The sequence below is a fragment of the Pelodiscus sinensis genome, chromosome 3, assembly GCF_052426305.1.
Source record: "Pelodiscus sinensis isolate ZL-2025 chromosome 3, ASM5242630v1, whole genome shotgun sequence".
Classification (NCBI taxonomy): domain Eukaryota; kingdom Metazoa; phylum Chordata; order Testudines; family Trionychidae; genus Pelodiscus; species Pelodiscus sinensis.
In genome coordinates, this window is record NC_143054.1 from 115,415,626 (window position 1) to 115,438,559 (window position 22,934).

At 42.3% G+C, this 22,934-nt stretch overlaps 1 protein-coding gene across 2 annotated transcripts in view; it reads left to right on the plus strand.

The window, feature by feature from the left end:
- The first annotated feature begins 1,084 nt into the window (after window positions 1–1,084).
- FNDC1 (fibronectin type III domain containing 1) overlaps window positions 1,085–22,934 on the plus strand; it is a 130,536-nt gene continuing 108,686 nt past the window's right edge. The window contains exon 1 of one of the 2 annotated variants that reach the window (XM_075924558.2): window positions 1,085–1,438. In XM_075924558.2, coding sequence (XP_075780673.2) covers window positions 1,100–1,438 — 339 coding nt within the window. In that variant the 5' untranslated portion in view covers window positions 1,085–1,099. The remainder of the gene's footprint in view (window positions 1,439–22,934) is intronic. The other variant, XM_075924559.2, reaches the window with a different exon arrangement.

The following is a 22,934-nucleotide window of genomic DNA, read 5'->3' on the forward strand; positions in this document are numbered from 1 at the left end:
TCACAACTTCCTTTGGCAATAAGTTCCACTGGATGACACTGCATTGCATGAAGAAGTATTTCCTTTTGTTTTAAACGTACTATCTTTTAATACCATTTGGAGACCCCTAGTTCTTGCATTATGTGAAGAAATAAATAACACTTCCTTATTCACTTTTGTCAGACTTTTCATGATTTTATAAACCTCAATAATATCCACCCGTAGTTGTCTCTTTCACAATCTGAATAGTCCAGTCTTCATTCTCTCTCATTATATGGAAGGTGTTCCAAATCCTTAATCATTTTTGTTGCCCTTCTCTGTACCTTTTCCATCTCTAATATATAATTTTTAGATGAGGTGACCAGAACATTCCCTTTCCAAATGGTTCCTAACATCATTAGTTTTTTTGGTTGCTGCTACATATTGTAGACACCTCCAGCAGTTTCATTGGGACTGTTCTCAGAGTGTTAAATTGAACATGGGCAAGGCTTCACAGAATCAAGGCCAGGGAGAGGAGTGCAATGCCATTAAACTGGTTCTGTCCTCATCAAGATAACGGTTCAGTTGTAGTTACTTCTGGGAGAGTGATCTGTAAGACCCTTTAAGGACTTATTTTAGGATAATGTTTAGACTGCCCTGTATTGGGTAGAATTTGCTTCTTAAACTTCTTTTTCTTTGTTTTTGTTTTTCTTGGTAGCTAGAAGCCAGTCAGATCATCCACAGAGGAGCCAAGTCACCGGTTTGTGGGGAAGGCAGGAATTATCTGGAGGGGTCCAAAGACTTGGAGACTTTCCTTAAGGAATGGTGTGGGAAGTTGCGGATAGGGAGTGACTGGAGGCCCTAGTCAAGTCTTAACCATGAGAAGGGAGATGGCTCTGTGCCTTTCGCCTGGGAATATATTTAACTCATGACAGTGCAAACCCCAGTAAACAAGAAGAAACAAGAAGGAGCAAGGGGACATAAATTCCTCGGTGGGGAATGATTAACATGGAAGCCAAAAGGCAGCGGCCAGACACTGTTTTGGGCGGAGACATGCCTCTGCCTTCCCCCTTTACAAATAAATCAATGAGTGGTGGTGAGGAAAAAACCCAGAGCAGGTTGCAGGCTCCTTCCCGCTGCAATGTCGGGACGAGCCAGGAGGAGGAGGCAGAGGGAAGGCGCTGGGGAGGCAGCCGCGAGCTTGAGCCATGAAGGGAAGTGGCGAGGCTCGAAGGCAGAGCAGTGCCATTGGGCTGGGAGGGGAGCTGCGGCGCGCTCCGCACGGGACTCTTCTAGCGCCTCCTCTGCTCCAGCAGAGCGGGTCGCACGCGTCCAGCCAGGAGGGAGTGAGGGGCGCACCCGGGACGGACCCACGCCGGCTCCATGGCTGCGGCTGCCGCGCGGGCGCCGCTGTGGCTGCCCTGGGCAGCTCTTTTGCTCCTCGTTGCGCTGCTGCACGGCGGCTCCCCGGCTGCACCAGGTACGGTCTCCACGCCCGGGGTCCAGGAGCGGGGCAGCTGGTTTGCGGGCAGCGCCTCTCCCCGGAGCCGGGCGAGGAGGGGGCGCCGGGCTGCGCGGAGCACAGGTGCGCCAAGCGGATTGCACCGCAGGGGAGAGCGCTCAGCGGCCAGCGGGGAGAGGCGGGATGGAGCAGATCGGAGGGCGGCTGCCCAAAGCCAGGACTTGGCAAACCCCACTTTGAGCCGCGGGGCGACAGAGGTGCGCGCGCGGGGCAACCCTCCAACAGGGATGCGCCTGGGGAGCCGGAGACATGTGCTCCCTCCACTTGCGAGGGCAGCTCTTCTGGCCAGGAGGGACGCCCGCGTTGTCTGGGCGCCAGATAGTTGGGGGAGTATACGCGGGGCTTGGCCTCCCTCCGCTCCCCACGTCTCCCCCTCCGAAGCCTGCGAGCGCCTTAGGCAGGGCTGGGGCGTGCAGGCGTGGAAGTCGTGGCAGTATGTGTCGGTACTAGTTGTTTCCAGCAGGCAGCTCGCAGGCAGTCTGGCCCGGGGGCACATAGTTGACAACGGTGATTGAGCGGGTTTGTTGTGCAGCGGATATAATTAAAATGACAGGGTATTAGAAAAAAGTCCGACAGCCCTGCTTAGCTGGAAATATAGTTTTTTTCCAGGCTCTCGCTGTTCATGGCAGCTTGGTCGTGTAGCTTTTCTGAAATGCATCTTGAAAGAGCAAAGAGGTTACGTTTTAAAAATGCTTTAAACCGTGTGTCTTAACGTCGTACATGTGGCAAGGTCAAAGCCGTGAACCTGTCTAAGGTATTTCAGTCGCCTGTTGCTCAGAAGCGGCTTTGATCTGTGTGTTTGGATTCTGTGAAAGGACATTTGTTTCAACTGCACAGGCTCTGTGCCTGTATGGCTAAAACACCTGTAGCGCTCTTTTATTTTCTCCTTCCACTCTCCTCTTTCTCTTCTTCTGGAACCAGGTTTGTGTGCTGCCGAGGAGGTAGCTCTGTCACATTCCTGCTCCTCTTCCTAGTCCTCTTACACCCTGTAAATCACTCCAGATATGTGGAATGTTTCCGCTGGAGAGTTCTTTGGAGCCTCAGACATGGTTTATCTGCACCACATAAACACTGAGTTTACAGTTGAAATGATGGCCAGATCATTGAGGGCCATACTAGCACAAATATGTTTGAGGAAGTTAAATCAAATTAGGTGAAAAATGTTTTCTCCACCATGTGCCATAGAAGCTGTTCATTGGAAAACATTTACTTTCTCCACCAGCAGCAGAATCCAGCAGTAGATTTTGAAGATAACTATGATGGAGCTGCATTCGGCTGGTAGCAAAGTAGCCAAGGCAATTAAATACTCCAGCTGAAGGGACAATCCTGATCAAAATTAATTCTGCAAAAGCGACAAGGAGTCCTGTAGCATCTTATAGACTAACAGATGTACTGGAGCATAAGCTTTTGTGGGCAAAGGCCCACTTCATCAGATGCATGTCATCTGTATGTTAGAGCTCTTTTCCTCTTTTTGCACTTAAAGACTACCAGGCATAGACATTATTACTGTAGTTATTGGATACTAACTTATCTATCATACTCTGCAGTGATTTGAAGAGTATGCTTATTTGTCCCTAGGGCTGTGTCCAGACTCCATGCCTCCGTCGACGGAGGCATGTAGATTAGCCAGATCGGAAGAGGGAAATGAAGCCGCGATTAAAATAATCGCGGCTTCATTTAAATTTAAATGGCTGCCCCGATCTGCCGATCAGCTGTTTGTCGGCAGATCGGGAGAGTCTGGACGCGATGCCCCGACAAAGAAGCCTTTCTTCATCGACACAGGTAAGCCTCGTGAAACCAGGTTTACCTGTGTCGATGAAGAAAGGCTTCTTTGTCGGGGCATCGCGTCCAGACTCTCCCGATCTGCCGACAAACAGCTGATCGGCAGATCGGGGCAGCCATTTAAATTTAAATGAAGCCGCGATTATTTTAATCGCGGCTTCATTTCCCTCTTCCGATCTGGCTAATCTACATGCCTCCGTCGACGGAGGCATGGAGTCTGGACACAGCCTAAGGGAGCTGACTTTTTGGCACATCCTATTCTTGAACATAGGGCCTGATTGTTCTCTGCTTCATCAGTGTTAAGGAAATGAAAGCTCTGCTGAAGTCAGTCTGATCTGGCTGAGCTGTGCTCAGGACAGGATTGGGAGACTGGCAAAGGTGGTTTTGTAGCAGATTTGCAGCTCCTTGATCGAGGGAGAACTGGGGTGGGGGTGGGTTTAGCCTCCTCCAGTCTACCATACAGGAGCTTCAGAACTGCACCAGTGGACTTGTGTCATACTCAGTTTATTCAGCTTCCTTCTCAGTTCTATGCCCACCCTGAGATTCAGGGGAATCTTCAATAGGCCAGTGGTTCTTTGGCACCTCTAGAATAGGGCTAGAAATCTGACTCGAGAGTTCTAATTCTGGGGTAAGTAAAAATCAAGCACATGCAGCCTGCTTGTGAAGTCTCCACTCAGGAGAATTTTGCCTAAATAAGGAAGGACTATAGGTTGGATTTCCATTTGGTAAATCAGACTTATTTTCATTTGGTTGTGATCCCCTTTTCAGATGTTGTACAATAGAATGAAAGCCCTGTGATTCTCTCAAACGCTGGCAGTAAAACCATAATGCTTTTCTTTTTCTGAAACATCAGGATCCACTTCCTGCCCTTGAGCTTGTCGCCATTGCCATGAAGCTGTCATTACTCTGTTCCCCTTTTGCACCTGTGTCTGCCAATGTGATCTGTTTCTAATTAGACAGGCCATGGCCTGTGTACAGATTGTGACATCACTTAATATTTGTTTCATATGTGACTTTGAATCTGCTTCCTAGAGCTCAGTAGCGCATCTGATGTGTTAGCTATTTATTTTTCCCATCTGAACAACTTAGATATTTGATTTGACTTCACATTTGGAAGGTCAGTCCTGCACTCCTCTCATCGGCAGAGCAGGAAAGAATGAAATGAAGAGGGTGTTAAGAACAATACAGCAGCATGACACATCTTGTCAATCTTCATATTGTACAGTTAGCTGTGGTAGCTCTTGTGCTTTTCTCGCCCAGGAAGGAGCCTTCTTTCACTGCCCCCCCCCCTTTTTTTTTTAAACACTAGAAAGCGGTAGCATGGATGAGAAGCTGGACAGAGAATTTAGTGCTTCCCAGTATAATTTGAATTAGGTTTTAATGTTGGACCACGATTGCTTTCTTTATTCACAAGGGAGGTCATTTTTTTTTCTTAGCTTCTGTGTGCTAAAAAGCAGCTATTTTTGGAGAGAAGAATTAGCACTGGAATCACAAGTAATTAAAATAGTGACTATGCTGACAACATTTTGAAGATGGGTTAACTTATTTTTTGCTGCTTATTAGAGCCCCAAGCTTGTTTATTGCCCTTGGGTTCTTAATCCATATTTTTACTATATCTTAGGCACCTCTGTAGTTACTGAAGAACAGTTTAATCTCTTAACCTGTGCAAGTAAAATCAAAGACCTTCAGGGAGGTGAGATGTAGATGTTAAACCTACACCTCATGAAGAATCCAATGTAATTCTTATACTAAATTAATTTAGAAACCTGAAATAATAAACATGTATTTGCTCCACAGTTGTTAACTATTCAAGATACTGGCTCAAAACCCATTATCTATCCAATACTGACAACCTCAAGTGTCCAAAAATCATTACCCAGGGCCTCAGAATTACATGATTGTCTTAGAAATAACGAGATGTAAAAAAAAAAAATGTTGGGCTCTTTTGATTTTTTTTAAAAATATTTGAACTTTCACATACCCTTTTGGGGGAGAGAACCCCAATACCAGGCAAAGAAAGGTAATACTAAAGGGGGGATTTAATCTTTAAAAATATAGCTAGCTGGGTTTGTGATGACCTTGACAACTGTATGGTGAACTGTCTGGCAGCTGTGAAGATTGTGGATCTCATAAGACACCAAGACAGATATAAATGCAGTGCTGCATGGAGCTCATATTCGTGGTACATGTAGGTACCAATGACATAGAGGAAGGTAGGAGAGAGGTCCTGAAGGACAAATTTAGGCTTTTAGGTAAGTGATCGAAGTGCAGGGTCTCCATGGCAACATTCTCAGAAATGCTACGAGTTCTATGTACAGAGACAGAAAGACCAGGCAGCGCTGAGGAGTCTCCATGCATGGATGAGACACTGGTGTAGGGAGAAGGGCTTTAGGTTTATTAGGACCTGGGGCACCTTTTGGGAAAGGGGGAGCCTATACAGGAAGGATGGGGTCCACCTAAGCTACCATGGAACCAGACTGATGTAAAATTAAAAAGGTTGTTAAAGGCTAAAGGCTGGGAGAAAAGTGATAGATCCAGAGGACTCAAACAATACCATAGAATCTCTGTGGATAGAAATTCCACATTGGAACAATAAAAGCATATACAGTAGTATCTATATCCTACAGACTACCTGGCCAGGATGGTGACAGTGATTGTGACATGCTCAGGGAGATTAGACAGGCTACAAAGGCAGAAAACACAAAACTAAGGAGGGTTTTCAACTATCTTCATATTGACAAGATATATGTCCCCTCAGAATGGGATACAGAGATGAAATTTTTTAGACAATATTAATAACTGCTTCTTGGAGTAGCCAGTCCTGGAATATGGAAGGGGCAATTCTTGTGTCCTAAGTGGCACAAGATTTGGTCCAAGAAGTGAATATAGCAGAACCACTAGGTAATAGCTACCATAAAAATAATTAACTTTAACATCTTTGTGGAGGATAAATAATACCAAAGAAACGCACCACAGCAGCCTTTAAATTAAAATTCAAGACATGCTAGTTGAAGAAAAAGTAAAAGGAATAGTCATAAGGTTGAAATGCATGCAAGCTGCACAGAGACAGTTTAAAACCACCATAATAGAGATACAAACTAATTAAAAAAACTAGAAACAACAAAAAGCTGCCAAGGCTAAACAGCAGAGTAAAAAGAGTCAGTTGGAGTGAAAAAGGCATCCTGTAAGAATTGTAAGTCAATTCCTAATGAGGAAAATAGAAAGAAGCATAAACTCTGTCAGGTCAAGTGTAAAAGTATAATTAGGCATGCCAAGAAAGACTTTGAAGAGCAACTAGTTAAAGGCACAAAAACAAAACAGCATTTTTTGTAAGTACATCGGAAGTAGGAAGCCTGCCAAACGATCAGTAGGACTATTGCAAGCTGCTAAAGGAGCACTCAAGAAAGTGAAGCCCATTGCAGAGAAGCCGTATAAATTCTTTGCATTGGCCTTCATTGCAGAGGATGTGGGGGAAATCCATATACCCAACCCAGTCTTTTTAGGTGACAGTTCTGAGGACCTGTCCCAGAGTGAGGCATTGATAGAGACAATTGTGGAAAAAACTGATAAAACAGTAATAAGTCACTAGAACCAGATGTTATTCACTCAAGAGTCTGACAACTCAAATGTAAACTATTGATTAAATCAGCCTCTGTACCAGATGCCTGGAGGTTAGTTAATGTACCACCTATTTAAAAAAAAAAAAAAAAAAAAAAGGCTCCAGAGGTGATCCTGGCAATTACAGCCTGGTATGACTAACTTTAATTCCAAGCATCTAGGGTGAAGCTATAGCAAAGAGCAGAATTATCAGGATCCTAGCGAAAAACAATATATTAGGCAGGGGTCAATGTGGTTTTTGTAAAGGAAAATGGTGCCTTTCTAACCTATTGGAATTATTTAAGGGTGTCAACAAGCATGCGGACAAGAGTGATTCAGTGGATATAAAGTACTTGGATTTCAGAAACCCTTTGATGGGGACCCTCACCAGAGTTTCTTAAGGAAAGTGAGGTGTTATGGGATAAGAAGGAAAGACCTCTCATGGATCAGTAATTGGTTCAGATAGGAAACAAAGTGTAAGAATAAATGGTCGGTTTTCACTATGGAGAGAGGGAAATAGCAAGGTCTTCCAAGAGTCTGCACTGGGATCTGTGCTGTTCAACATATTTATAAAGGATCTGGAACAGGAAGTAAACAGTAAGGTGTCAACATTTGCAGAAGATATGAAAGTACTGAAGATAAGTCCAAAGCTGACTGTGAAGAGATACAAAGGGATCTCACAAATCTGGGTGACTTGGTGAGACGATGAAATTCAATTTTGTTTAGCGTAAAGTAATGCATGCTGGAACAGTACATACTGAATGATATGGGTCTAAATTAGCTATCACCACTCAAGAAAGAGCTCTTGAAATAATTGTGAATAGTTCCATGAAAAAATGTGCTCAATGTGCAGTCGCAGTCAAAAAAGTTGACAGTGTTAGGTACCATTAGGAAAGGCATGGATAATAAAACAGAACATATCATGTCACTATATAAATCCATGGTATGCCCACACCTTGAATACTGCATGTGGTTCTGGTCACCATCTCAAAAATACATAGTGTAATTTGAAAAGATTCAGAGAAAATCAATAAAAATGTTTCCAGTACGGAATAACTTGCACACAAGGAAAGATTAAAAAGATTGGGACTGTTCAGTTAAGAAAATAGATAACTAAGGGGGGATGTGATAGAAGTCTATACAGTCAGGAATTGTGTGGAGAAAGTGAATAGGGAGTTTTTATTTACCCCATCACTTAACAGAATAACCAATGAAACTAATTAGTAGCAGGTTTAGAACAGACAAAGGAAGTATTTCTTCACACAATACATAGTCAGCCTGTGGGACTTGCTGCCAAGAGATGTTGTGAAATAGGGATGTGAAAGGTAAGCATCACCCTTAACCAGTGGTGGCTAGAGCAGCTTCCCACCAGCTGGGCAGGAGCAGCTCCTGCCTGCAGTGGGGCGGGAGGGGCAGGCACTCCAGTTCAGCAATGGCCCCCCTGCCCAATCTTCCCTAAGGATGTTAAATTTTGATTAATCAGCTAATCGAACCATCAATGGAATTTTCATTGACTACTCAGTTGGTAAGAGGAGATGGGGGGGGGGGGGAAGGAGGCGGTGGCGGCACTCCAGTCCAGTCTGGTCGTTGTCCTCAAGCAGTGGCACTAGGGCAGCCTGCATAAACTGTACCAAGGAAGTACAGCAGGAGATCTGTGGTGACTGCTTTGCAGCAGCTCTGGCTTCATGTTGAGAATGCTCAGGCATCTGCAAAAGCGACCAGAGCACACGGTGTGGTGTGTTTTGTCCCTCAAGGAGGTAGGCAAACGTGAAGAGTCTGAGACACAGCTGTAAAGGGGAGCCCCTTGAAGTACAAGCCTCAGCTAGCCTCAGGCAGCAGCTCCAGGAAGTGACTACTGTCCTGATGCCCTGCCCGGAGTGCTTAACTGGTTAACTCATTAAATGGGAGCCTAGAGACGTAAAAGAGTAGTTGACTACCCAATAAGCCTTGGCTTATCAGGTAGTCCAGTTGACTACTTGCATCTTCCCTCTCCCCACTTTGCTGCCTCAATATCAGAGGCTTTCGAGGTGGCTGCCAGTGTGCTTGCAGCTGCAGGGGGTTTGGTGGGAGCGCTGGGGTCTGCCATGGCAGCAGGGAAGGCTGTTCAGGGTCTTTCTATGTGGCATGATGTGAGCAGGGCCTGCATCATGCCACAAGCACTTTCCCATCTGGCTGCACCTTTAAAGCCTGCAGGGGAAGGGAAACTATAGAGTTTTGAGGAGTGTGGACAGAGTGGCCACCAGGGTAGCTGTGAGAATCCCTGGAGACCAATTATTTTGAAATAAGCACAGCTGTGCTGTCCACACTTACCCAATTTCAAAATAGCTATTTTGAAATAGTTGCCATGTGCTGCCCCTCATCTACAGGCACCGACCCCACAGCTTCTACTGGCCACTGTTCCCCATTACTGATCAATGGGAGCTGCAGGCAAGGACAGCATGTAGAGACCCCCTGCTCTGCCTTTCTCAGCGGCTGCAGGAACATGCCAACCCCTTCCAGGAGCCCCTTCAGCCTCATTAAATGAGGCTCTACTATTTCGGAATAAGAAACCTGTTATTTTGAAATAATTTCAAAATAACAGGCTTGCTGCGTGGATGCTCACTGTGTTGTTTCAGAATAACGTGCGTTATTTCAAAATAATATAATGTAATGTAGACGTGCCCCAGGTGTCCTATGCTTTCAACTGGCAGAAGTTGGGATTGGATGAAGGAATGGACCACTCCAAATTGCTAAGTTCCATTCCTTCTCTCTGGTTGCTGTTAGAAGACAGCACACTGGACTTAATAGACTAGTGATCTCACTCAGTATGGACGTAGTGTGTACTCTTGCATCCTTTCTGGAAGCCATCGCAAATTCAGTTGCCTAGTTGGGTTTTTTACTGGTGAATTCTTTGCGGACAGCACATAAGACTAGGCACTCAGAAGCTGTGGGAACCCAAAGCAGAGAGCTCTTAGACTAATTAACAGAAGGCACTTAGCCCTTTGCAAGATCAGAGCCTTTGTGTCTTTCATGATCACTATTAAACTCTCTTTGCTGTGACTCTTTCCTTTGCATTTTTGATCTGCTTTCTCTCACAGTTTTATCATCTGTTTGACATCTCTCTAAAGTTAATGCATAAATAAAGCAAGTGCTAATGTCTGTGGCAGCACTAGCCCCAAGCTGGCTTCATTTGACCAAGACTTTCACATAGTTAAAATGTATGTTGTTTTTGTTATATGTATGTATTTGACTAGTATCAAGGGCCCCCTTGTGGTTAAGATGTTGGACTAGAGTTGCTTCAGTCCCTGGCTCTGATACAAACTTCTGGACTGACATTGGGCAAACCACCTAATCTTTCTGCTCCCCCGTTTTTAAAATGGAAAGAGTACATTTCTGTCCCTGCTGGGGTGCTGTATGGATTAATGCAGTGATATATGTGAGGCAGTAAGGCAGAGTAACAAGCACTTTGGGAAAGCCTATAATACATTTATTTAGCAACTTACTGTAGGTCTGACCCAAAGTCCATGGGACTCTTTCCATTTGGCTTCTCTGGATTTTGGATGAGGCCCTACTTTTGAGGAGGTCAACCACAGTAGTGTTTTAAGAAGTCATTTTTCAGTGTCAAAATTAATGTGAGGAATGTTCAAAGATTCCCACAAGAAATATGCACTTAGTCTATTTTGATTTAAAGCTTGGTGCATTAAACTTGTAAATATCTTGCATATTGTAACCATAAACATTAAGCTACTTTCTAATTGTCTAATTCCACTTTATATTTGGTATTCTAATATCCTGATAATTTACCTTCTTATATGAGCTTCCTCCACCTTCTTTTTATAAGATGTCCCTAAAAAGCAATTCAGTGAAATAGAGTGAAAAGTCTTAATTCCCTTCTTAGTCCCAAAATAGTGAAATATAGAATTGGACTTAGGGTGCTGCCAAGTTATTTAGGATCATAATGTATACTTTGAGCTAGATCAGTGGTTCTCAGCCTGTTTACTATTGTGGGCTGCATATGCAGCTCTCTGTGGGGTACATCTAAACTACGCATTATTTTTGATAGAGGATATGCAAATTCCGTGGGAATTTGCATATCTTCTTCCAATCTCACTTTCAAAAGCGGGGTCTGGATGTGGTTTTTTCGGAGCCCCCCCCTTTCCAAAAAACCACATGTACCTCATTTTTTAAGGAAGAGCGGTTTTTCGAAAAAGGGGGTTTTTTTCCTAAAAAAATCACGTCCAGACTACTTTCACTTTCAAAAGCCTGGCTTTTGAAAGTGAGATCGGAAGAAGATATGCAAATTCCTGCGAAACTTGCATATCCTCTTTTGAAAATAACACATAGTCTAGACATAGCCTGAGTGTTGTGTTGGTGGCATCCACACCAGATGGCCCTGAGGATGTTACATGGACTGCAGCTGTGTGTTAATTGGGCTGCAAGCAACCTGCAGGTTGGGAACCTCTGGATTAGATCCACAAAGGGAATTTAGAAGCTGCATTGCAACACCTAACATTAGACACCTTTCTGCTTGCAAGAATCTATAGCGCTAAGTTAAATTCCCAGCCTCTCTATGCTGTGCATGGGGAAAGTTAGTCTCTTAAGAATGGGGATCCACAGAAGCCATTGTGTTGGTGCCAGGGAGCTGCCGAAGAAGCCAGTAGGAAATGCTGAGCAGAGTGGTGTGGCCTGTGCTCCAGCACTCAGAGGGAGTTAGGCACTTCCCCTCACTCTGGATTCAGAACTGCAAAACCTCTCATGGAATTAAATGCTTAAGACAAGTTAGCCTTTTCTCAAGAAAAATAGTTGATGGTCATGCCCTGTAGCCCAGCAGGTAAGAGCCCTCTCTCAAGACAGAGGTTGAAATCCCCCCTCTGCTTGACATGGAGTAAGGACCTGAAGTCAGATCTTCTACCTCCCATATGAGTGCTCTAGCCACTGGGTTATATACTTGAGTTGTTTGGAATTTGTGCCTCTCTTATACCAGGGGAGTGTCCTAACCGCTGGGTATCCAACATCTGGGTTTTCTGCAGAGCATGTCCTGATAAGTAGCCTCTGAAAATGCTTGCTGGATCGGGATAGGAGAGGGAATGCCTGGTTTGTAAATCCTATCATAGGACTGGAAGCAGCCTCAAGAGATCATCTAGTCTAGTCCCCTGTACTCATGGCAGGACTTATCTAGACCACCCTGACAAATGTTTGTCTGCCATACTCCTAAAAATGTCCAGTTGTGGAGATTCCACAACCTCCCGATGCAGTTTGTTCCAATGCTTCACCACCCTGACACGTAGGAAGTTTTTCCTAATGTCCAACCTAAACCACCTTTGCTACAGTTGAAACCCATTGCATCTAGTCTTATCCTCAGAGGTTAAGAAGAAAAGTTTTTCTCCCTTTTCCTTGTAATACCCTTTTACGTACTTGAAAACTGTTATCATGTTTCCTCTCAGTCTTTTCTTTTCTAGACTGAATAAACCAGTTTTTATCAGAGTTCAGTCAAAAGTTAGGTACCAAGCAACTTGACAGTGTGACGACTTGAGTGTCTGTGCAAGTGCCCGTCAGCAGAAATGTACGTGGCCTGGGGACTTTCAGTGAAAACTTCAGTACCTGGGGAATTTAAGCATCTGCTGGGCAAGGTGACATCTGAGTGTGGTTTTAAGGATGTAAGTTTTAGACTGAGGCACCAAAAGAGGCATTTAGGCATCTGAATCCCCTTGTGTTTTTCAAAAAGTGGGTTTTACATAATCAAATAATTTTAAATTCTACTTTTTCAAATATACTTAAGTTCACTAAGCTGTGTTTGTCATTGACCACTGTTTTCTCATACTTGACATTTTCCAAATTAAAGTTATGTGGTTGAAAGATGACCTCTAAACATTCAGTAAGACTTTTAGTGGAACAAAATAAGGCCTTCTCTCTTTGTGACATCAGAATACACATTTGTTCCATCTTGATGCTCATTTGCATTGGAGGAAAAGAACGACCTTGGAGTTCATGTACTAAACTGCAGCTCAGGAAATGTGAGCTCAAATCCTGACTCTTCCATTGACTACACTTAGAGCAAGTCATTAAGGTTGTGACTTAGGAAACACTGAAATTAGTGGGGTCTACTTATGTTAGCAAATTTAAGCATATATGCCGCCTGAACAGATCAGGCTTGCAAGCTCTTGTGCCTTAATTTCTGTAGTTGTCATATAAGAATAGTAAACTTTCCCTACCATGCTGAGGTGTTGTGAAGATAAATTAAAGATAGTGAATAGTTCCAAATGCTATGGTGATACAGATCATAGTTTAGATCTCAATATATTAGATAACATACCCATTCCACTTTCCATTCACTCTAGGCAGGTGTGAATTTCAAAGACTAATTTGGACAATTTAAGAGTAAACATCACCAAGCACAAGTCATGTATGTCTACTAAATATTTATTTATTCATTTTTATTAATGTAATTTCTAATTATTTATTATTTTGTTGCACTGCAATAGCCCTTTGCATCAGCCAGTTTAGAGCCCCTTATTCTGGGTGCTGCGCATACGTATAAAAATCACCCCCCTTTTTAGGAAACTAAATGAAAAACATTGAATTAATGCACCATGAAGACTGCACAGCGAAAATAACAAAGTTAGGAAATGTAAAATGTATGGTTGAAACAGCACTGTTAATAGACTGCATTGTACATATGTAGGATTTTTATACTTTTTTTTCCTGGTGAAATATGTAGCTTAAGATATCATTGCTTAGGTTATGAAATGTTCAGCATAAAATATATGATATATATTACATATAACTTTTGTATTTCCTGATAATATGATTTTTTTAAAAAAACCCAATGCTGCCTTACTGCTGAATTAATTGAGGCCATGATTCTGCAAAGACTGAAGCATGAAGTCAGAGGGACCACTTACAAGACATAAAGTATCATGTCTTTGCAAGATTGGGGACCATAGGTTTGCTGGTTTTACATTTAATTTGATATATTCAAATAATTTGAAACAATTGTAATTCACCTCCACTGCCACTAGATGTCTCAAATCATACATCAACTTATAGCTCTAGACTGGAGCACCTGTCAAACCAGCTGCTCTAACAGGAGTTGCTACCCAAACATGAAAGTAGTAGTCTGGTCCACCAGTGCTGCTCATAGATTTCCAAATGCCTCTCTAGATGCACTATCACTCTGGCACTACAGAGGCTGTTTAAACATTAAGGGAGTACACATAACAAAAATCCTGTGGCAACTGAGAAGACCCTACAGCTGAGCTTGCAATGTGTTGTGGTGCTGAAAGAACCTATGCAACTTTGGGGCTAGCTTTTTCCTTCCCTGGGGTTTATCCTTTGATGTATTTATTGAGTGCAATCATATAGCCCCTCAGCCTTCATTTTGATAGGCTAAACAAGACAAATTCCTTAAATGTATTCTTAGAATTTAGGCTTTCTACTAACCTTAGTTAGATTTGAACTGCTGACCTAAAGAACAGTTTAAATTGCAAACTCTTTGGGTCAGGAACAGTCTCTTCTTATGTTTTATACAATGGCTAGCACAGTGCTGTCCCCAGTCTTAAAAGTGGGACTTATAGAAGCTATCATAATACGGGCAGTCCCCGGGTTATGTACAAGATAGGGACTATAGGTTTGTTCTTAAGTTGAATTAGTACGTAACTCGGAACTGGCTCCAGATTCAGCCGTTGCTGCTGAAACTGACCAGGGGCTGATTACAGGAAGCCCGAGGCAGAGTTGCTCTGCCCCCAGCTTCCTGGAATCAGCCACTGATCAGTTTAAACAGCGGCTGAATCTGGAGCCTGGGATACAACAGCTGGGGCGCTGCTGGGTAGGTCCCCCAGGACCAACCCGGCAGCACCCCAGCTGCTCTACCCCAGGCATCCACAACAAAAGCCTGGTCTGCTGGGGGGGGGGAGGCGCAGCTAGTGCGCCCCCCCCCAGCAGACCAGGAAGACCCAGAGCAGCTTTTCTTGCCCTGGAGGATGCGGTGGCGGGACCGCTGCGCTCTGGGCGGTCCCGCTGCCCGCGAGCTCCGGGGCGAGAAAAGCCCCGTTCGTAAGTGCGGATCCGACATAAGTCGGATCTGCGTAAGTCGGGGACTGCCTGTACAAATAATCCAGTAATATAGGTTTATATATCGCATTACTAGTCCACTGAGCTATTAGTCCCTTGGAAAGAGAGTTTTGGATTCCATTTCTGGTTTTGAAATTGACTTTTTCTTTTTGCATTTCCTGACATTTTATCCTGTATTCTTTTCGTGCCTGTGACTGATCCAACTCTGGTCAGACTGGTTACAATTGCTTTGTCAGCAATTCTAACACTCCTTTGTAGTTGGAAAATTAAACCAAAATGTACTTTCCTTTCTGTATGCCAGAAAACTTGTGAATCCTCAGTTGGATAATTGGTTGAGATTTTTTTTTCTATTTGGTGGCAGAACAAGGCCAGATATTAATTGTAAGATATATTGGGACTTGTTTCCCTTTCCAGTTTTTCCCTTCCTTTGCTCTTTCATTTGAAGTAATCTGTCACAATGTCATATTCAGCTTATTCCATTTTATGTATATTGCAAGCTTCTTAGATCTTTATTTATCCACAAAGATCCATAAATGTTTGTTGTGAGCTATAAGAAAAGAACAATTATTTGTATCAGCGCGCCATACAAACATTAAATCTATGTTCTGCCACACTCATTCATGCTGATTAGCACCTGTAGGAGCATGTCCACTGAAACAACTGGGTTTATTTATGGAGTAAGGAATTGCATAGCATGGATAAGGGTGGCAGAATCTGGTTCTGAATAATTGTTTTCTCTTATCCTATTAATTGCACCCAATGGTCTGGTAAACCCTCAGCTGAATTAAACAGTTTCATTATTGAATAATTTACAGTTTTTTTCCATATATTTTCTACATGGTGATGGTTGCTGATGTGGATTAAGTGAAATCGTTCACTTATTCAGAGAGGTCCTGAATCTCCATTGGTGTGCACCTTGTATAACAAAGGAAGTGTAAAATGCTGCCATTGTGCTTTGGCGTACCCACTTTGTACCAATGTAAATGATTGGCCATGCAATCATGTACAGGAATGTAGGGCAATAAATGCAGGGCAGTGGAAAATCCTGGGTGTGGAAGCCTGATGTTAGGGATCAGGACATGGGTGGTCTGGCCTGGTGGCTAGCATGGTATTCAGGAACCCAAGCTCATTGTGCAGATACAGGGTCAGGAGCTAGATATCTGAGCAAAAAAGGCAGAGCCACGGTCAGACAGAAAATGGGGTCAGTGCTTGGACAGAAGCCAAAGAGCCAAAGCCTAGGGATGGAGCCGTCAGAAAGCAGGCGATAGAGTTCAGGGACCAGAACAAGAGTTGGGCCAGGAACAGGGCAGGGTTGAAGTCAGGAACCAAGAACGAGTCAGGTAGTGGATGACAGGGTTGGTAGCAGAAACAAGACAGTGCACAACTTTTTGCACAATTTCCAGTGGGTCTTTCTGGATCAAATAATGTACTTAGCCCAGTCAGGTCCCTGTAGGTGGTACCTTTAGTGGAGTGTAAGGCCTTAGGTCTCTTAATTCTCCAGTCACTAGCAGAGCCATCAGGTGAAGTTATGGATGTGGCAGTGCCCCATCAATCCTTCCAGCTCCAGCAAAGAATATGGGCCAGATTCTTATTAGGCTTCCACTCTGACAGAGTAAAGGGGCCTTAAAATGGATGTAATTTCCTTTTACTATTAAATCTTTTTACATAGATATGGTGGTCTGAAAGGGCCTTACTGTAAAATAGAATCTGCCTGCGAGTCTGTACCACCGTTCCCTTAAAACATTCACACGGAACCATATTTTGTTCACATTAGTTGTAAAAACAAACTTGTGCTACAACATGGATGCCCCCAACCATAGCAGACAACTGTCCTAGCACAAGATTCATTTGGGGGCATGGATAGCACCCTCAGTGCAGTGCATTAGGCTTTCTCAACATTTCAGCTAAGCTTGCATCTTCATTCTTTCCTGTGATTTCTACTTCTTCTCTTCACAAGGCTCTTATTTATATTGAGTTTTTTACCCCCATCCCCTCCCCATACATTTTATTGGTCTGTGTTTATTGTGTCCCTCTTGCTTTCAGCCCCAGTCTACAGACGATACGGGTCTGTTACACTGTGAGCTAATAATCCAAACCTTGTATCTATGCTTTTACCTCTAGAGAACCCTGGATCAATTTCCTACTACATCAGCCTGAGTAATGGCTATGCATCTCAATCAGTTCCCAAGTGCATTAGCCCAGATTGCGGTTTAGCCTTAGTACTGGCACAGATTTTTAAGTTACAATAATCTTAGCTGTTACTTGTACAAATAATAAGCAAAAATAAGCACAGAAGAAGGTTTCTTTTTTTTAAAGTTGCCAGTCATTATTCATATCACAATACAAATGTTCGATCCTTGGTTCATCAGATTCAAGGCAGGTTGGATACCCCATAGTTATGCTGCTGTAGAAATCTAGTGTTTCGCCCTGACTCATGTTTAGCTCAAGTGGGATTTTTAGACGATAAAGACTTGTGCTAGCCTCTTCTGACTGAGATGAGCTTAGCAAAGCTATGGTTCACATAGATGCTGAGGCATGCATGGGTGCACATGCAGCATATCCGCTCTGCTTTTAATAAAGAAATGGCTTAGAACCTAACTGCAGAGTTTTTCTGTTTTAGAGCTGAGAAAATTATTGCTGAATATTATTCATTACTGATCTGTGTCAGAATCTGATGGAGTGTGAAGTTATTGGGACCAGTGATGAGAGTGGTCTGAATATTTCCTTGACTTTGGTTTTATATGATGCCTTTATAGAGTTCTATTATTAATTCTTTGGAACCTTAAAACTTTCAGTAAATGGCTTTCCTTCCCACAGAACTAATATATAGAGGCACGTGACAACAAATAACTTACAATAAAGCAATTTAAAAGAAGGGTGGTTTTACCACAGGATTTGAATTATGGCCAGCAATAGCATTACAGCTATGAAGGATAGCAACATGCAATGCTTTCCATTTGCATTTTATAGAAACAGAGAAATGGATTTTGTCCTTGTTATTTTAAGATGTACTTTTTGATATTCCAGTGAATAAGCTTTGTTTTTGAAAGCAGCTGCTAAGAGAGGGGGAAATAATATTGAGCTGACATATCCAGTAATTTTAGTCTTAGCAACCTTAGCTTGTGGGACATCCCAATCTTTTCTGATCTATGAGAGGTCCCCAGTATGAAAGGAAAGCAGGGATAGTTGATTTTCTTTCTTGAGTTAATGATGAAGTTTGAATTCATGCTTTCTGACTTTATGGCCTGAGAAGTTTTTGGCAGTTTCTATGGAAAGTTGAACGTGCACTTGAAGTACAGATGAAATGGAAAGGCATAAACATGGGAATCTTAGTTGCAACATTACAGGATAAAATAGTCATTTAAGGCAACATTACAGGATAAAATAGTCATTTTTACATATTTTTGGACACCAAAACCCAGATCCAAATATTTGAAAGTTCAGGCACATTCATTTTGGGAGTATTTCTGGCTGTATATTTAGGATTGCCAGATGGCTTCAACAAAAATACTGGACACGCTTGACATTATATCACAATCTACATTACATCTTATTTAGAAAATACCGGACATTTATATTTTCTCATTTATATTTTTTCAATTTGTTTCCTAAACAGAAAGCTCAAATACTGGACTGTCCGGTTCAAAACCAGACACCTGGTAACCCTATGTATATTTGGCTGACAAATCCCCAGACCAGAACATCCCTAGTAGTGAGGGAGTTTGGATCCAGACCCATGCTTAACTTCAAAAGTTTCTTGCATTACAACTGTTTTTATTATCTTAGTGTATTGTTAGCGATGCATGCTTTATAATGTATTAGCTTACTAAGTAGCTTTTTATCTTGTAGCTAACTAGCTAGCAAGATAGAACTGATGTCAACCACTCAGAAGAATGTGGTGGTTGCTACAGTCCTATAGCTGAGCTCTTCATTAGAGCCCTGACATTGGGATGGCAGGAACGTCTTAGTTTTAGTCTACTCACTCTGTGCCCCAAACCAGCATCCAGAGGAATGGGCTCCTATTTTAGCTTGTGAAACTGTGCTACAAGAAATCAAGAGGACAAGAGTTTGGCAAGATTTGAAAAAGGCCTAGCTGTTTATATGGCTATTAAAACATCCACAGGTACATAAAGTAGGATTAAAAATAGGGATATAAATCATCTTACTTTAGGGCAGTGGTTTTCAACCTGTGGACTACTGAGAGGCCACATATTGTGACTAAGATTTCCAAAGAGGTCTGTACTGCCATTGGCAAAACTTTAGGATCTGCCACTGCGTTAGGGCATAACCCAACCACTAATTGAAAAGGTTAGAAAGAAACTGTGTACAAGCAGAAGCCTGTCCTGAGTACCACGAACTTCCAGAAACCCACTCAGCATGCCCCACCAGATTAGTCGTATAAAAAGTTTTCTGAGTACTTTGAGCATATAGGGCCTCATTACCTATTCTGTTCATGCTCTGTGGTGCAACTTGGATTGACTATTCTTGAAAGAAAGGTTAGGGTTAGACTCAGTGTGGCCATTCTTCTGTTCTTTTAGTCATCAAAAATTAGATGAAATGGTACATCTTTTTTCTTAACTCATATTTTAAGAATGAGGTCATGAATTTTCAGCAGAAAGTAACAATAATAGCAGAAGGTGGTATGTTCCTGGCCTTGAAAGCATATTTTCTGTCATGATGGGTCTTATCATGTGCATCTGCACCTACAGTACCGAGCTTTTCCCATAGAAATAGATTGGTGAACTTTAGTACAAATATTTCAGCTGTCAGCATATGCTTTGATATATTTTTGCCAGGGGATAAAAAGCATCCCGTGGCACGTTTTTCATGGCAGTATTTATGTATTCTTTCACTACTCATTATATTGAACAATACTGCTATTTGTTGTACTGCATAGTACTGTCATCATTTCTTCCATGCCAGGAGAACGTGTAGGATCTAGGATAAATTTCAGTAGCTTGACACCTCTAACAATCTTCTTTTTCTGTATTGCTGTGCGTGTGTTCTTTTGGGGGCAAGGAACCTGTTTATATGTTTTGCTAAACTCTCCTCTTGCACTGGTGTAATGCCATGAATGCTGAGTTACACATGTATGAATAATAATAGGGTTTTTCAAACAAATCCATCTTTTTCCTGTTGTTTATATGATTCATCACAGAGAGAAGGGCTGCCAAAGAGCATGGGGTACCGTTAAGTTTGTGTACAGCAGCAACAGATCAACACAAAAATTTGAGAGGCAGTAGAGCTTGCTTATGAAAATGATGTCCTTAATTGCTCAACAGTGCTTGTGGGCTGATGACTTAGAGATGGAAGGATTTTCTCTTATAATGGCATGGTTTCAGATATGACTTCATTTTAAGCTGTCAGAAACATACACCTTTACCCATTTTTCTCTTGACAACTAGCCCGAAGTCTAAGACTGTGACTATGACAACAAGAACAATTTTGAGACTCTGAGGCTTTGTCTACACTTAAAAGTTTAAAGGGCAGCTTCAGCAGAGCTTTAAATTGAAAGTGTGGCCATGGCACAAGCACTAGGAGAGAGCTCTACCAGCACTGGATGTAAACCACTTCCATGCGGGGGATAGCTAACAGTACTGTGAGGATGGCTCCCACACTGGCACTTTATGATTCACACTGATGCTTTACAGCTCTGTAACTTGCTGTGCTCGAGGGGGTGTGTGTGTTTTTTTTCACATCCTTGAGCCAGAAAATTCCAGTGCGCTAAAGTACCATTGTAGAAGTAGCCAAAGGATTACTGTGGCCTCAGTCTCTACTTTGCATGCATTACCTCAGATGTGCTGCTTAGGTTTTTCAAGCTGTTATGAGTTGACATTTGCACTGTTTATGTAGTTGAACATCCACTGCAGCCAAGGAATGTGGAATTGTTAACCACTCAGAAAAGTCTGAAAATCATGTGAGACCTACCAAACAAAAAAGCCAATTAACCTGTGGAATGGTGCAACCTGGCCCAGAATGTAGAGACATTGGGGGGGGGGGGGGGGGGGCTCCTCCAGTGGCACAGTGGATACGGTACCTGCTGCCAGAGGTACAGGGTTCAAGCTCCATCCCCGCCTCAGGAAATCATTTAAAAAAATGTGGGTACATCTGTCACATTCTGGGGTGCAATGCAGACTAGTGAGAGACTGTGTCTCCACTAGCCCTATAATCCTGGGTATTTTACAGTACTTTGTTGTTATAGCTCCCAACCTGGGCCACTCATCAACAGCTTACCACATGCCTCCTAAGGGACTGTTTATAGCTACTGCCCTAGTCCAACAAATCTGACCTCAGTAGCCTGTCAGCAACACTCTGGTCACACTTTGGCTTCCACCAGCCTTGGTTACTACGTGCAGAGTAACCCCCAATCTAGTCCTCATCCAGATTTTTTTTCCCCAAAAAAGGTGTTCTGCATTGTACAGCCCTTTCCTGGGCAGTTCTGATATTAAATTTTTAAACTGTAGATGCAAAACTGTTCAGTTTAAGCACAGCAGTGGATTAATTTAGATTAAAAATAAAATAAGTTCATTTAACTACAAAGACTGAGGTTTTAAGTCAGTACAAGTATAAGGTATCAAAGCCAGAAATAGTTACTAGAGAACTAAAAATAAAATGTTTCCTATTAGCTAAAACTTAACAAACTAGATTTGGCATAAGGTAAAATCTTTAACATGTGTTTCCAGCAACATGGCTGACCAAATTCTCAGGTCAGGATCTCTCCCACACCTATCCTGAGACTCAAAGAGCTGGTTTCTTTGTTTTTAAAGGTGAGAGAAGAATTGGGTGTTTTTGCCCCTCACTTTTATAACCAGTCACCCTCTGAATGCATTTTCCTGAGTGTTAACCTTAAATAAAAACTATTACAGCTGAGAGAAAGAAGACTTGGAGTCTGGTGGTGAAAGAACGTCCAGGCTGTTGTTTGCTAAAATGCAGGTCCATCTTTTGCTGTCCAACTGCCTTGCCAAAGAATGGTCACTTGGACAGACTATTGCCCATTAACTTTGATACCTGACTGGAGGCATCTGCTTGTCTTGTGTCTTTGAGAAACTGCTTTACCCAGTCACCAGACTTTTCTGATAAGGTGAAATGATAAAATATGTTTATGTTCATAACTCGCAATACACATTTTGAGCATATATCACACAAGAATATTAATAATCAGTGTTAATTTGTAAATTATATCTCACAAGGCACAAAGATTATTGCAATAATGTGTAGGATATGAATATGAGGATACTTATGGTCACATCATTATGAATGAGGATAAACATTTTCTCACTATTGAGGATGTGAGAGAGAGAAACAACAGTTATTTTCCAGTCAGACTTAGTGTATCTGAGTCACTGATCTGATCAAATTATTCATGTCCATATTTATTACAGTTTTGCAGGAAAACATTTATATTCACCATCTTTCTTGGCATAAAGGTTTTCATTAATAACTCATGAATTCATCAGTTTGTTCACCTGTTTGTAACACCCCTTGAACGTCCTGATGCTAAGCACAATGCAAAGACTCCTATTGTCATCCACGTGTTTTGAATTAGACCTTAAATGCCTTAGATCAGAGGACCCTTTCCCAATGTTTACATATCTAGGAAGGTTTAATCAGGAAACAATGATTGGAAGAATAGGTCTATTTACAATTTAAAGTTACTCAGGAGTTGCTGATTTGACCAGTTTTAAAGCCTTTGGGCCTAATTCTGCTTCTGAATCTGAACTGTTCAACCTGAATTTTCATTAGGTTCACAGAATCTAGATAAAGGCAGAATTTGGCCCTTTCTGAATGAGGAGTCATACATTTTCAGTACAGTAAAAGTTCTGTTATCTGGCATGTTGGGGAAATGAGGGGTGCTGATAAATAGAATAGTCTGGTTTACTGAGAGTTATGCTTTGCCAATGGAATACCAATTTTTAAAGCATTAGATAGAATACAGTAAAATGAATAATGTGTAGAATAGTATACAGGTACTCACTCACCAATCTAGTAGTAGTATTGCACTGCAGAGGTGTTGGTTTCTTGGAAC